Source organism: Polyergus mexicanus, unplaced genomic scaffold (genome assembly GCF_030449975.1).
Source record: "Polyergus mexicanus isolate NDT 795.1 unplaced genomic scaffold, iyPolMexi1.0 SCAF_11, whole genome shotgun sequence".
NCBI classification, from domain to species: Eukaryota; Metazoa; Arthropoda; class Insecta; order Hymenoptera; family Formicidae; genus Polyergus; species Polyergus mexicanus.
In genome coordinates, this window is record NW_027223331.1 from 6,471,577 (window position 1) to 6,487,775 (window position 16,199).

The window sequence follows — 16,199 nt, forward strand, 5'->3', positions numbered from 1 at the left end:
GATCTGGCCTCTCTGCATATTTCTTAATCAAAGTGCTAAGACATCTTTTTTAAATCTGGAAGTTTAATAATAAAGTATTATTCTTGTTACAGTCTTATGTAGCAACCGGGTGAGCCAAATGACCAAGACCTATAATGACATAGAGGCAGTTACAAGGCTTCTGGAGGAGGTATGTCTGATGGGGGGCTACAAAAGCTAGTAGAATCTAAGTCCCGCGCCATGCATATCGCATCGTTAAAGTTTTACCAGTCGTAATATCCGTATCTGAAGATATTAATAATGAAACGTCCATGACAAATGTCGATAAAATGTAACACATCAATAAATACTAACCAATTAAGTGACGATTAAATAACTATAATCAGACTTTGTGTTTAGAGAATGTATATCAAACTATTAAAGTTTGTATTTAAAAAATTTGATTCTACAATTATTATATTTATAGATTAAAATAAAAGAAAGAAAACGTTTTTTTATTTAATCTTGCTAATTTACAAATAACTATTAAAATTGTTTAGATAACTTTTATTGAGATATTTTAAAAAATCCACTGTTCTATGAAAAAGAAACGTTAAATAAGTTATGCAATAATTCGACAATAAATTAACAATAATTATATATCAAAAATCTTTAATTACAATAACGACAAAAGACATACTATTTTGACAGAAAGAAAAAGACTTAGAGCTGACAGCGCGTATCGGCAAAGAACTGTTAGCACACAATCAGAAGCTCGAGAGTACAGTGAACGCGTTAGAAGCTGAGCTCAAGGAAGCGAACGAGAAGATCACCCAGTTGAATCATGAAGTGTTGAAGAAGACTGAGCTGATACAGATACTAACGAATGATGTGGACGAATCTAGTTCGGAAGCCGGAACTCCCACCGGCTTCCGTGGAATTAATTTGGAGATGCTGCAGAGGAAGGTTGGTTCTCTGGAGGAAGAAAACAAGCAGCTACGAAGCGAATTCGCCAAACTGGTGCATGATACTGACAATTCCGAGGCACAGGAGGCACGCCTCGTAGAAAACATTGCAGCGCAATTAGGTGCATATCCTTGTACTTATTTTTATACACTTTGTTTGTTTATTGAAAATATTTTTTGCGTTTGATATTAAATAGCGCTTTGATCAATCTTTTGACACAAAATTGAACTTTAATAGACAATAAAATTATATAAGCTGAAATACAGAAAGCTGTAATATGATTTCACAGTGCTATATTTTTAATACTTTTATATAATTTAACTGTTTTTCAATAATAGCAAGTGCTAACATGGAGGTGGACGGTATAGCGGAAGAGCTCGGTCGCCAAAAAGAGGAAAACCGACTGCAGCATGAACAAATAGTCAGTCTTACTGCTAAATTAGCTGAAACGGAGCTCAGGCTCGCTCAGCTTATGGCGGAGCACGACGAAGTGGGAACGACTCTAGTCATTACTAGGGATAATCAAAATACACTTGCTAGTGAATTAGCCGAATTCAAGGAGCGATATGCAGAAGTATGTTTCTTTTTGAAAAAATTGAATATATATGAAACAAGACGGGTACAATTAATTATTCTCTTAAAGTTTGATGTATGAAGGAATCATAGGATTATAATATAAGATAAAAATATGTATAGCTCCATGCTTAATGACTTTAAATAATCTGAATCATCGTTTTTCTTGTGTAAATGTGTTGAGATGCGCTGAACGCTCCGTGTTAATGTGTGCACCAGGTGGTAAATCTCCTAGCTGAAACTCAAGAACAATTGCGAAAACAAAGGAAACGTGGAATGCCGACTGTACGCGGTGGATCGCTGTTTCCGTCGATGGGTGCGGCACCTCAACCGGATTCTATCGCTTCGGAATTGGAATCGTCCCTATATTCAGAATTGAGTCTTGACTCTGGAATTAGTACAAGCGACAGAATGTACGTTGTAAAATTTTGTCTAATTTTTTATTATTATCCTTAGAATTAAAACTATAATTATATAAATAATACATTCTCGTATATTCGAATCACGAGAAATAGTGATTTCAATGTTTATTTAACAATGAAACAATTCGTATTACTTCTGTTTTGCAGATCAACATACAAGAAGGTATTCGAAACAGTTCGTAGCGCATCCCGAGCATCGTATGCGGGTATGGATCCGAATCAATTCCCTAGATTGGGCTCTATGACAACATCCACGTTATCCAGCGGTTCTGCTGGTCCGCGGATGAGTTGCGGACAAATACGACCGCAGGCGTCTACGTTTCCTAGCTTGGATTCCACCGGTAACAGTGAGAGTGAAGGTTCTTTACTTGCCGAGTCGGAAGATTATCCGTATGTATCTATTTTTGTTCTCGTTTCTTTACAAAAATAGATCCGATTTTTTTATAATTTTGATATCATCTCCTGTTACGGTGTTTCAGAGGACCGCAAGGAACGGGTGTTCCTGGTGCTCCTGGTGCCGCTGATCTGGAAGCCGCTTTGCGGCGCCTAACGCCGGCCGAGGTGTTGGCGAGGCGTGCGTGTCTCAGTACAGGCGCAGGTTATAATTACGATTACGATGGTGGCATGTTACATTCCCCGCCAACCTTCTTACCGTTCGACTGTCGCACTCCCGACAGTATCATGTCAACTGGCAGCTGCGGTAATTTGAGCGGTTTTAGTGGCAATAGCGGCAACGCTTGGCGTATCCCACAGAAACTGCAGATAGTTAAACCGATGGAGGGCTCTCAGACGTTGCATCATTGGTCGCGATTAGCGACGCCGACACTGGGTGGATTGCTGGAGGATAGACCGGGTGTGAAGACCAGAGGTGGTCGCGCTCTCGAGGATCTTGGTCTCGTTACATTCACCCTAAGTGATCTGGAAGAGGACGAGGAATACACAAATCCCGGTAAACCTTTCCAGGATACTGGTTCCATTTACACATTTACTAACAGCACCGTAATGCATCCGGACGATCATACTACTAGTAGCGTGACACCGAGCATCGTCGGCAGCCGCGTCGCTACCGCGCCAAACAGCGGTATGAACTCCGGTATGAGCACCCCTCGCACGCATAGTCGCCGCAATTCAACATCGACGTTCTCCACCACGCTAGGATTAGCCAAAATGCTGAACGAGAGAGGAATTAAAGCCGTTACGCCTTCGTGCGTAGGTACACCTACCGACGAACGAAATTTCTCGCCGACTGCTACACCGTGTAACAGTCCGGATGCGAGTCTATCGCCTACGAGATCGTCATCGCCGCCGCCGTCACCAGAAAGTAGTGCTTCTCTGACATTAGGATTGCTCAGTAGTGGCGCGGAATTATTGAGGCGTACCTTCAGTTACGAAGTGCCAACAGCGCAATCTAAGAAGAAGAGATCGAAATCGATGATTACGCGCTCCGAGAAGAAGGCTCTCACGGGAATACGTCTGGTCGAGAAATTGGAAAGGATCGGAATTGATACGATTATGGCTACCACGGTTAGCTCGTCGATCTCACCGCTAGCTCTACAAGGTGCTCTATACACGCGTCGCTCGACTGGAAGTCCAATGGCACAACTGACTTTCCTCAAAACTTCCATGTCCTCCAGTACCAGCCAAGAGAAGCTATCTCCATCGTCTTCAACATCCTTCACCAGTGATGAATTTCCGTTAGGCAAATCGCCATTGCCGAGTAAACGAGACAACAGCAAGGGGCCCGAACCTAGTGTGTCCGGTTCCAATTTGGCATTTAACTCGAGAGCAGTGGGTCAATCGCCCGAGCGACAACGACGGTCGGGTATTAAAGCGACGAGGCCCGATTTGGGACGAGTTAAGCCGCCAATTTCAACGCCCGTTACTAAAGAATCTACCAAACAGTCAGCATTAGGAGCGATAAGCTCGCTTCTTTTTGGTCGTAAAGGCGGTTTACTATAAATATTTTATAGAGTCTGTAAGAATAGAGATTGATCAAGCGGATTAATTGTTAACAAAAATTTGCAAAAAAAAATTATTTTTGTTACATTTTATTGAATGTATGATGTGCGCCTCTTTTGGATTATATGCATTTTGATTTATTTGTTGATTCATATAATACAATGTTCTCAAATTCATCGTGATAAATTGGATAAAAATGTCAAATAATCTTGATGAATGCAATAACTTTAATAAGTTTTACAATCAGATTACACTATATATACTTTGTATAATATAGTATGTATTGTATAGTAAAAAAAAAACACATTTATCTTATTTTAAGTTTTATTATAAAGATTATAATGAATTAAAAATGCAAATATATAGAAAGACCGATCTCTTGAACACACTTTAAATAGTGAACACGAAATTATGTTCTAAGTTCTATTTTGTGATGAATTAAAAACAGAACAGATAAACATACATGGAAAGCTGAATGGTTTGATAATTTGTGATAAATAAATGAAAATGTAGAAAGAAATCTATGAAATAATAAAAAGATAAGTGAGATTCTGTAAAGTATTAGCTCAGAAATGAAAATACGAAAGATTATTTTAACTTATGATTACATTATAAAATCTTTGACTGTGTATCTATAGACTGCTAGTTGCTGCATTCACGCATCTTATACTCTAGCAACATAACAAACTAAGAGCTAAAGTGTGTATATAATGTATAGTTGGTGTGCATATGTGTGGTTCACAAGATTTGTGAAATTAAAATTTTAAAAAAGTTAGAAAAAGAGAAGAATAAAAGTTATATAGAAAAATTAGTATAATGATCAAAATATTTTTAATACATATTATTTAATACTTTTTTGTTTAAAAATCAGAAAAAATAACGGCTATTATTATAGAAAACTATTATTTAATATAAAAAGATGTAATACAATATTTTATATATACAAGGTATATATATAATTTATATTTATTATTATTATTATTATTATTATTATTATTATTGTTATTAAAGAGTATGAAAAACCTTCAGCTTTTAGTTTATTTAATTCATATAGAATTATTGTATTTATTTTTTTTTATATTATCAATATTTATAGTTGAGATAAATATCTAAATTTTATGCAGATTTAATACATCAAACATCTACTATGTTGGGAACATTTCACTCAATTTTGCTATAAATGCAATTCTTATACATATGCAGTATATATTTACACAGTTGAAGGTTAAAAATATATATTCCTAATCGTATAACGCGAGTTACAAATTAAAGGAGCTACATAATGGCAGAATGGTTAGTGAAATGATTATTATGTATTTGAAATTTGGAGTGATGATTGTGGAGAATAAGTTATTATTACATGAATATGATATAAATAATATATAAACAAAGAATGCTGAGAATATGATGCATCCTGCTATCATACACATTTTATGCAATTTAGCATAAAGTCAATCAAGAAAGAGAGAGAAAGAGTTTTGGTGCTAATTTATTTTTCTTTCGCAAATACTTAATACGACAAAGTTGTAATATCATCAATGCTATTGTCAGTCTTTGCACATGGAAGATTGTGCATTTAGTATTGATCATCAAGTACTGTACATAATTTAAATGTAGCAGGATGGTAAAGGATTTTTTCTTCTTTAAGTAATTTTCATAACTTGTAATAATTTATTGCAGCTTTTTATTTCTTGCGAATGGGGTTGAATATTATGTAAGAAGATTGCAACATGTAATATAGAGAAGAAGAGTATTTAGCTCGATGCAGCTTTGTACATAGACGTACAAATTAATAAATTCGATTAGAAAATAACGCTGTGTTGCTGTCCTACCGTTTGCATTTTAGTATCTCCTTATGTTATTTTTTTGATCATTTAAAAGGCCTAGCTGGAAAAATTACAGTGTAATAGTTATGTGCGTTATTGTAAATAGAGTGACTCTGAAGCGATTGTAAAAACATCATGTTTTACTGCAATTACATACTGTATACTAGTACATAAAGAATGAAATTTCAATGAAAACATGTTTTAGCATATTCTAATAATTATTTATTTCTGCAAGATAGTATTACATATTTTAGAAATGTAATTCCGAGAAGAAAATTCTTGAGCTTATCTTGTTCATAAAAAACGAGTTATATAGTACATAAAAGAAGAAAATTAGATATTCTGCATGAAAGACTTAGAGTGTATTAAAAAATGCATTTAGATAGTTTGTAGATCTCTCACGAACAGCAGATGTATCATATCTTCATTACAGAGTGTATTACTAAGAATCACAGTAATTGTGGCAAAATCAAATGAATGTACGACCATTTCACGAAATGAATAACAACGCATTACAATACACAGATTTAAGTCAATTAACTATGAAAACTGATAAAATCTATAGAAAGTTAAAATATTTCATAAATGATATAAAATAAGCAAAACGCAAAAGTAGTACAGTGTAAAAAGTTACACCAATCTGATTTATTGAGAATTTGTTTTACATGATCAAATAAATCTGGTAATACACACACACACTAATAGATTTTACACTTCAGTTTTCACAGTAAACGGACAATACATGTAATATAAACGCGATGTATTTTATGAACCGACAAAAGTAAATTAATTTTCATTATTACAAAAATTGAGAAGTTGTGCATTACTTCAATAAAGTATGTCACTTTGGAAGAGATACGGTTATTAAAGCTAAGTAAGATGTCAATGTATTACTATGTGTGATCCTGTACACTGATGTCTGTTAGATTTACTATAAATAACGAGGCCTTAGTACCTGTTCGGCTTTTGTTCGGTGTCTGATATTTTGTTTCAGATTGTGATATCTTTATGTCTGGCATATTCTTGAGTTTCATGTACTTACCAACGATTTGCGTTGATTTATGCGATTATGTTTACGACAGGAAGCCCTTTACAGAAGGTGCTATGTAATCATCTTAAACAGTAGAGATATATCATACCTCCAAATTGAACAATAAATATATTTAAGTATTAATGGCGCAATTTTTCTTACATAAGTATTATTTATTTAACAAAAAAATTCTGCAAAGTTATTTATAACAATTTTTTTTTGGTTCTTTATTTTATTTATTTACAAAAGAAAACCTTAAACAGTTAATATTATTAGATAACAAAGTTATCCATGTTCACATATATAATTTTACATCGTATATATGATGAAATTTTTTATTTAATCCTAATTTTAATTTAATTAATTTCAAATGGTTAATCTTATTAAATTTATCATATTTATCATAATGTAAAAATACAATGTTATATATTTTATGCGTTCCCTATATATATATATATATATACACATATATACATGATGCATACCGATATCGACACATGATGATACATGGCATGGCGTTAAAACACGGTATCTTTCCCTCATCGGATGTTATTTAACAACAAATATTGCTGATGACACTTTAACATTAATTAACAATTATGCTTGTTCTCAAAAATCAAGAGTAGTTTTTGAAACCATGGCAAAACTTGCACTCTCACAGAGATTATGGAAACTTTCTGTAGGTGTGCAGTTTTTCGGGATGATTATGAAATTTTACGCAGAGTTATTTTGAAATTTATCTGATTTCTTTATCTAGTCCCCATTGCGTCCACCTTTGTTCTAAAAGAGCAGCATAGTTGCTATGCCCAGACACAGGCGCACCGAACAAAAAGAATATATTTATGTATCTTTATTTATTAATTAAACTTATCAGTTATAAACTTGCAAAATAACGTTACATCTATGATGATGAAAAAAATATAATTTTTTTTATCATCATAATTTTTTTATTGTCCAATATAACTGCAAAATAAGAATGTGTATCTATTCTTTTATACATTAATGTCAGCAATATCACATCACTATGCATTAGTATGTAAACAAAATTTTGTTAGAAAGATAAAAAATTTCAAAGTGTATATTAATATAACCGAAATTAAAATTAGAATCAAAGTCAGATATTAGCCTACATATCAATATCTAAGATAAATAAAATCAAGCAAGAGAAAAGACATCGTCCATAGAGTATTAATCTAATATTATGAAAAATTATCTTATTTAATAAAATAAATGTATATCAACGTATGAGAGTTATAAATTATATAACATAAAAAAAATGTTTTCAATGTTTAAAGTTTAAGTAAAATAGAGTTTTATACATATTTATGTAATTATCATCCTATTATGTTTGTACTCTATTTATATATATATATATATATATATATATATATATATATATATATATATATATATCACATACATACATACATACATACATACATACATACATACATACATACATATATATATCACAAGATAAAATGGATTAAAAACCGAACAGTGACTTAAGATCATTGAGAGTGAGCTTCATGGAAGCATTATTTTTATCACCACTTAACACACTGCTCGCTATCTCGAGCTTTCGCTCCTGCAAGACTTTTACGCGTTCCTCAATTGTATCAACACAAATGAATCTGGAAGGAAAAATGTCCAATATTAAAACAAAAGACACATATAAATGTTAAAATTAAACGTGACACACTAACTTGTAAATGTAGACGTTTTTTGTCTGACCAAAGCGATAAATCCTATCTTGCGCCTGTGTCTCCAACTGTGGGTTCCAATGATTGTCAAACAATAATAAATGATTGCCACCTACCAAGTTTAATCCTACACCACCAGCAGTAAGGGAAAGCAGCAAGATTCTCGGACCAGAATTTCGACTGTTAAAGGAATCCACTACATTCTGAAACAAAAAAGACGTGCATAAACGTATTCATTTTTTTAGAATAAAATACAATAAAAAGTAAATGCTTAAATAGCAATCTATCATCTACAACATACTTGGCGATCTTTGATAGCAACATTTCCAGTAAATTTGCTAAATGTAGCATCTTTGATTGTAGATAGGTGCGATGCTATAACATCTAACAGAGTAGTCCATTGAGAAACGATAATGAGTTTATCCTCACCTTTTTGTAAAATTTCTTCAACCATTTTAAGCAAAATCCTCATCTGAATTATATATCATGTTAATCGAATACAAGTAAAATCATGAGACTTCTTGTGGATTATACTATTATCACTCACTTTAGAACTAATGCGATCATCATCAAATACCGGATTCTCAGTAGTAAGTAGATTTCCTTCTATTCTTTCATTAATATTAACATCTTCCTCTTCCTTATCAATTTCATTAAGCGATATACTATTCACTTGTGACAATAACTCAGGACCCACATTATCCGTATCCATTATTCCACTTTGTTTCACGTCATCCTGATCCAACATGGCATGGATCAATGCCGGATGACAACACAACTGACGCAATCGCAATAAAAGCACCAAGATTTCGTGTGTTTTAACATTGGCATGCATCGCTAGTAATTTGTTTTGAGCTTTCGTAAACTGCGTTTCTTTATCTTAAAATAGGAAAACAAGAAACAGATAATGATTGTACGCATAAAATGTCTTGATACATTTTTAAAGATTATATAAGTGCAATGTCTTATTCCAGATTTAATATTTAGCTTACTTGGATTTGAAAGATAGACAAACACATCATAATTCCCACTATACAAGTCAAACATATGTTCCTTCTCTGCTTTTTGAGTTAAGAATTGTGCAAACAGAGTACGCGAGTAAATTAAAATTTTCTCATACACCAATTGTTCTTGTGAATCGAGTTTCACCATCACTTCCTCAATAGATTTGTCAGGTAAAGTTTCCACATCACCTCTTTCCATTAATTCTTGCTTAGTCCTTCTCAGCATCAAAGTCTTCATAACTGTTGCCAATCTTTGATAGCCTGCAGCGTTCTTATTATCTACCCATCGTTTCCAAACGCGTAAATCGTCAAACGGCGAACACTTTAGAAACTTTAGAATAGAGTATAAATCCAATGCTTTATTTTGTATAGGTGTGCCAGTGAGAGCCCACCGTTTATCTGCCTTAAGTTCACAGACAGCTAAGGATGCTTGACTCTTATGGTTTCTTACTATATGAGCTTCATCGAGTATCACTCTTTCCCAGTTTATCTGCAAAAAAATTTTTAATTGTGATTAAAATTCAGAAAAGATCTCTATTATTTGCACTGTACCTTATATAATGTACATTGTACCTTATATAATGTAGATCTCATTTTATGTTCTCGACTTAATATATTATATGTCGTTATAACTATATCATTTTTCGATAAGCTTTTAGGAACACTCTTTCGATTGCTGCCATGATATATTTCGACGGAGAGCAGATCTCGTTTGCACCTGTTGCGCACTTCATTATCCCATTGACGTAATAAAGATGCAGGACATACTACTAGAGTACCACCTTTATAATCTGTAGCTAATAAGCAGATACAATTATCTCAATAGATTAATTATATTAAATACATTTATCATCAATTTAAATAATTCAAAATTTCACGGAAAAAAAAATTATAATTTTTTTCTACTAAATTTAAAATAAATTTTCACATACATAAAGGTTTACGATCCTTGTTCCATTCGCAATCAGTATCATCACTTTCATCTATTGAGTCCTTTTGAGCAAGAGTGGTCATAATCAAAGATATCATAGTCAGTGTTTTACCTAAACCCATATCATCAGCTGCAATAAAAAAAATTGAAGAAAAGTTTCTTTGATAATATATTATAAAATCATATATTAAAATCGCTCTTTTTTAGATATTTACCTAAAACGCCACCAGCCGGTCTTTGCTGTTCCCTCCACAGAAGCCATGCAAGAGCATGCTGCTGATGTGGCATTAATTGTATTTTTAATCCCCTTGGATCTTCTGCTTTTCTGTTCTCTGATGGACGAGCGACGAGTGATCCATGCAAATCTTTTAATCGTTCCACTGTTAAAGCGAGTTCCCTATCTCTTGTCGCTTGTGCCTTTTTGCCTAATCGTTTTAATTCGGGAAATGTAGTTGGATTCAATATGTCATTAATATCAAAATCCGAATAATCTGAATAATCTGAATCATCAGAGTCATCCGAATCATCTGAATAATCTAAGTATGATGCATTTTCGATACACAATGATTCTTTTTCTGCTAAATGTGATTTTTTTGATATTTTATTTTCTTGGCTATTTAAGCTTTGCACCAAAGGTGTTTTCTCTAGGTCGAGTGTCAACTTCTCAATTTCTGTTTCTTGTTCGCGTATACTTTCATGTAATCTCTGTCCTTTATCAGGTAATATTTCAATGTTCCCTTCAGTGAGCAATAACTAAAAAGTTTTTTTATATTTAAAAGAAAAATGTTTTTTTATATGCACAAATTATTTATAATATTAATATTTTATTAATTTAAATGCACAATTATTACATATAAAAGTAGATATTTCTTTTTGTTTCTACAATATTACATTAACTATAAAAGAAAAAATAAATATATCTCATATTTACTTTTGTTTTCATTAATTGATCTTTAAGCTGTTCTAATTTGCAAACCATAATTGCTCTTTTTTGTGTTACTAATGGACCTATATTTCCAACACCAATTCCTTGTTTCTCAGAAGATAATGCTACTTCAAATTCACTGTTTCGTCCAGAACTGGAATCTATAAATTACAAAGGTAAATATATTATGTGTGGAATAATTTACCCATCCATAAAAGATGAATCTTCATATACATGTTTGATGTTATATAAACAGGATTACCTGTATCAAGCTCGATAGTCACAGCTACATCACGAGGGATTTCAATTTTTTGCATTTTGTTATCCGATATTTTATGATTTGATATTTCATGATCAATATCATTTTGTTTATGTAAATTATTATACTCAAAAAATTCATTAGAAGAATCGAATTTTAATCCTTTTATGTCTTCTCTACTGTTATCATGACTAATATCTTTCCTTTTTTTATTATTATTTTTAATCGGTAAATATGAAGTAAGAGAATCTGTAAAACAGCATTGAATAAAAATACATAATTGTGATATTATTTTAACAGTAAATATCTTTAAAATATACAAAGTTGTATAAATATATAATAGTTGCATATAATATAATTTTTACCTGCAAGATTTTCTCTATCCGAATCAGAATCTATCATTTGTATTTTTCTCTGAACTAGGCGTTTGGCCAGGCCAGCAATTGGTGTATCATCAATGGATTTATTTCTGTAAATAAATATTTATAGAAAGTGTTCATTTGTATTAATATTTTTTAATAATACAAACTTAACATATAATTATATTTATTACATATAATTCAACATATATTACTATATAGTAATAAATTATATAATATAATAAAATTATATCTACAAAATATAAAAAGAAAAGGCAAGAAACTTTTTTAATAGAAATAAAGTGGTATTATATAAAATAAGAATGATAGATATAGAAATATAAATAACATAATATAAAAAAGATATAACTGGAACAAGAGAAAAACAATAAGAAAGAATAAAAAAAAGAATATAGAAATGGTAAATGAATATGTATGCATCATAAAAGATGAGAGATTCTAAATGTGCTACAGAGAATATAAATAAATTATATATTATATCAAGAGAGATAAAGATTTGCAAAAATAATTTTAAAAATAATGATTCTAACAAAATTAATTCTAAGGATAATAACTAAAAAAAAAAAAATGTGTGTGTGTGTGTGTATGTGTACAGAGAAAGAGAGAGAGAGAGAGAGAGAGAATAGGGATATACAAGTCTTTAGTAACTTCTTGTATTAAATAAATCGGATAAGAATATATTTATAATTTTTTATATATAGAAATTTTTTTTGTTTGAACATTTGTTTATTCAAAAAAACAATATTGAAGATTCACCAGGTATACGCGTGCACTTTTAAAGAGTTCAATACTGTTTATTTATTTATTTTATTTATTTTTTTTTTTTTAATAGAACCTCTATTTCTGCGCGCGATCACAAATTTTTTAACGGATTTTTATTTTTATCACTTCTATAGAATCCTTGTTCTTATTTATCAGTCTACGAAAATATCTCAATAATCAAATATAATAACGGACAAAGCGCCCACGGCAGATTTTAAAGACGACATCTTTAAAGAAGAAAAACTATTCTACAACTTTACATATATCGATTGCATTATTGATTGCTGAAATCAACGAGCTGAAATCACAAAATATTTCGATGTCACAATTTCGTTGAAATTATACAATAAATCTGCGATATGTAATTCCATTGTGAATTTTTTTTAATATCACTTTTATACAAGGAAATATATATATATAACTAGGAAGAAAGTTTAAAGAAGAAATACTTATTAGTATTAAACTTTAAAAGCACACATGCGTGTATCTGACGAATCTTCAAGATTGATTTTCTCGAATAAAAAAATATTTAAATGTAAGAAAAAATTTCTGTATATATAAAAAAATTATAAATATATTTTTATGCCAATATTGTCGGCGGTTTGTTCGTCACAAATACAAACAGAGATCATTCTCGCGTAACAACGTCATTGAGATTTGGTCTCGGTGAAACAATAACCGTTGGCGGAATACTCACTTTTTCGGCGTCGAATTTGCCAAAACATAAGAATTCCTGTCGGTGACGAATGCACGTCTGTCAAGCGACGCAGTAGTGAAATTCTCAACGACGTTATCCTCATCGCTGTCGGAAATGATGATGGAATCGCCGTCTAATCGGTATCTTTCGTGTATAAAACTCTGTTCCATTGTTCACGATTAAGACTGCACTGTACACGATTCGAATACCTTGGCTTATAATCGTCTCGTGATCTTGTCGACTGTTGTCAATTAACTTCTACACTGTCAGCTATTAATTCTATTCGTTTTTTGTTTCGCCGACAAGCCGACAACTTGTACAAACTCACTCGTACTCGCATCGTCTTGTATCGCGGGAGCGGGACGACAACTAAATTTTGAATCTATTGCCAACTATGGTTTATGTCCCGAATATAAACCATGGTTGGCATGATCGCTTCATTTACACTATGAAAGTTTCGAACCGTTTAATTGACCAATCAGAGCAAAGAGAGCTTTGTCCTCTTTGTCCTGATTAGTCATACCGAGAAATCTGTGGTAGTTCTCAATCTATATGTTTCACATGTTTTCAGTTTGCAATGATCGAGTTCAAGTCGACGGCCGGTTAAGGGAGTGCGGCGTGGATACCACCTTTTTTCTTCATCATGGCGGTGAGTGCGTGTTCTTTGCCTCGAAAAATTCTTATTTTGATCTGACTGTATCTCTTACATCGTTCAATTCTATTAAATATCATCTTGACACGGAAATAGTTCATGTTATTAATGAATTATAGTTAATGTTCGTTTTTTGCAAAGGCGACGATATTAGAAGTTGTCGCTGTGACAGGTGGATGAGATTGCACGCTTGTTTTTGATCGAACATCGGGACTCGTATATAACCTATTGTTATTACTGTTATTAAGCTTGTTCAATAATAAAGTTTTTGGCTTCACTCATTTTCAACAAATTTCTCATTCAATTAATATTGATTTTATTTTATTTTCACACGCATACCGATGATTTACTGAAAATACGTTTTATCATTAGATGAATTAGAAGAATATTAATCCACCGCTAGTATAATATATTTTTTGTAATAAACTATATTTTTTACTTGTAGGATGTAAAGAAAGTGCCCGAAAAAAAGGTCGGAAAGAAGACCGACAAAAAAGCGAAGAAGGAACCGAAAGATGCATCCAAGAATGTAATGCGCGAAGTACGAATCCGTAAGCTCTGCTTGAACATTTGTGTGGGAGAGTCTGGTGATAGACTGACGCGCGCTGCCAAGGTGAGTTTTACAAATACATGTCACTTCTTACTTTAATAGAAATCTTTGATATATTCAATTATTAAAATTAGTCTTTTATATATATATAGGTCTTGGAGCAGCTGACTGGCCAGCAACCTGTGTTCTCTAAAGCAAGATACACAGTACGTTCCTTTGGTATCCGTCGTAATGAAAAAATAGCTGTGCATTGTACCGTACGTGGTGCAAAAGCTGAAGAAATTCTTGAACGTGGTTTAAAGGTGAATCAAAAAATCTTTATTTACATTCTTTTTGTTTATATTGTGATCCTAATATATTATTTAATTACAGGTACGCGAATATGAGTTGAAAAAAGAAAACTTCTCTGGCACCGGAAACTTTGGTTTTGGTATTCAAGAACATATTGACCTGGGAATCAAATATGATCCCAGTATTGGTATCTATGGTTTAGACTTCTACGTTGTTCTTGGACGTCCAGGTTAGCAATTAATATAACTTTAAATATTGAACATTAGCACATTATCTGGTATCATAGATATCTCTGTTTTATATGTGGTGATATCTATAATTATGTTAAACATGTGCTAGAGAAAATGCTTCATATTTGCAACTCATACCCACTTCACTTTACTGGGTGTGTTACTTAATTGATGCTACACTTAAACAATAAATATTTCTATAAAATTAATAAAGAAATATTAAAAAAGATCCATATTCTTCATACATAAAAGCTAAACAAATGACTAAACTTATGTTTGATTTGTAGGATTTAACGTAGCACACAGACGAAGAAAAACTGGTAAAGTCGGTTTCCAACACAGGCTTACTAAAGAAGATGCAATGAAGTGGTTCCAACAGAAATATGATGGAATCATTATAGCTGGAAAGAAGTAGTGCATACCTTGTATTTTGCAATTATATCATAAAAAATTTTAACAAAAATCTACTGTGTAGTAATATATTTAAACACCTCATTACGATGTTTTAATTATGTCTCCAAACTCTCTGCTCAAAAGTATAGATAATTATTTAGTAAACTAGTGTCAAGAGTTTTAAAAGAATGACTATATTTTTTTAAATATTGATATATTTAAATTTTTATTTCAATTTTTCACATTTTGCTTACAATACAATCAAAACACCGATGAATGTGAGGCTAAATTGAGGAGATATTCAGTTCCTCATTGTAATGTATAAAAATAAGGAACGAGAGTAAAAATATAAATGGAGTTTATTGAATTGTATGTAATTATTAAATTCGCAGAAAAAATTGTATCGGAATAAAATCACATTTTTTAAATTTTTATTTAAAAAATGTGAAGTGTTTCTATTCTAACATTTCAAAACATCTCTTGCATTGTCATTATCAGTAATATTTTTGATGGAATGATATATTGAAATTTTATTATAATCAAGCTTGCTTAGGCCTAACATAACACCCGCCAAAGGAACTTTATTATAAAATGGATATACTCTATAACAGATATTTTTCAGAATTAGAAAGGATTACTTACATTATATGAAATTTGGTTTTTTTTATCTTGGTTTTGATATAATATT

General features: G+C 31.9%; 3 protein-coding genes across 9 annotated transcripts in view; 2 read left to right on the forward strand and 1 right to left on the reverse strand.

The window, feature by feature from the left end:
• The window catches only part of Milt (trafficking kinesin-binding protein milt), a 41,388-nt gene extending 34,500 nt beyond the window's left edge, over positions 1-6,888 (forward strand). For 6 of the 7 annotated variants that reach the window (XM_070304575.1, XM_070304576.1, XM_070304577.1 and 3 more), the window contains 6 exons: positions 93-169; positions 670-1,045; positions 1,263-1,498; positions 1,717-1,910; positions 2,067-2,309; positions 2,399-6,887. In XM_070304575.1, the coding sequence (XP_070160676.1) occupies positions 93-169; positions 670-1,045; positions 1,263-1,498; positions 1,717-1,910; positions 2,067-2,309; positions 2,399-3,878 (2,606 nt within the window). In that variant the 3' untranslated portion in view covers positions 3,879-6,887. Of the gene's footprint in view, positions 1-92; positions 170-669; positions 1,046-1,262; positions 1,499-1,716; positions 1,911-2,066; positions 2,310-2,398 lie in introns of all 7 variants that reach the window. The other variant, XM_070304573.1, reaches the window with a different exon arrangement.
• A 1,276-nt stretch (positions 6,889-8,164) lies between these two features.
• On the reverse strand, positions 8,165-13,713 carry LOC138937802 (transcription termination factor 2-like). The gene is made up of 12 exons (XM_070304437.1): positions 13,396-13,713; positions 11,922-12,025; positions 11,560-11,805; positions 11,304-11,458; positions 10,588-11,125; positions 10,374-10,502; positions 10,015-10,238; positions 9,430-9,931; positions 8,985-9,316; positions 8,739-8,909; positions 8,441-8,640; positions 8,165-8,368 (listed from the first exon to the last, which is right to left on the reverse strand). Exons 1-12 carry the CDS (start codon positions 13,563-13,565, stop codon positions 8,221-8,223), a joined length of 2,919 nt encoding a protein of 972 aa, XP_070160538.1. The 5' UTR covers positions 13,566-13,713; the 3' UTR covers positions 8,165-8,220.
• Positions 13,714-13,966: 253 nt separating this feature from the next.
• Positions 13,967-15,613, forward strand: Rpl11 (ribosomal protein L11). Its single transcript, XM_070304438.1, has 5 exons — positions 13,967-14,044; positions 14,493-14,660; positions 14,750-14,899; positions 14,970-15,117; positions 15,406-15,613. Exons 1-5 carry the CDS (start codon positions 14,039-14,041, stop codon positions 15,531-15,533), a joined length of 600 nt encoding a protein of 199 aa, XP_070160539.1. The 5' UTR covers positions 13,967-14,038; the 3' UTR covers positions 15,534-15,613.
• Positions 15,614-16,199: the final 586 nt, after the last annotated feature.

Bases quoted from the DNA above. Each gene is read 5' to 3' on its own strand.
- Rpl11 (XM_070304438.1), top strand. The intron at 14,900-14,969 runs GTGAATCAAAAA...ATTTAATTACAG, and splicing joins TTCTTGAACGTGGTTTAAAG to GTACGCGAATATGAGTTGAA. The intron at 15,118-15,405 runs GTTAGCAATTAA...TTTGATTTGTAG, and splicing joins CGTTGTTCTTGGACGTCCAG to GATTTAACGTAGCACACAGA.
- LOC138937802 (XM_070304437.1), bottom strand. From the start codon at position 13,565: ATGGAACAGAGTTTTATACACGAAAGATACCGATTAGACGGCGATTCC. The intron at 8,910-8,984 runs GTGAGTGATAAT...TATATAATTCAG, and splicing joins ATGATCGCATTAGTTCTAAA to ATGAGGATTTTGCTTAAAAT. The intron at 8,369-8,440 runs GTTAGTGTGTCA...TTTTCCTTCCAG, and splicing joins AAAAACGTCTACATTTACAA to ATTCATTTGTGTTGATACAA.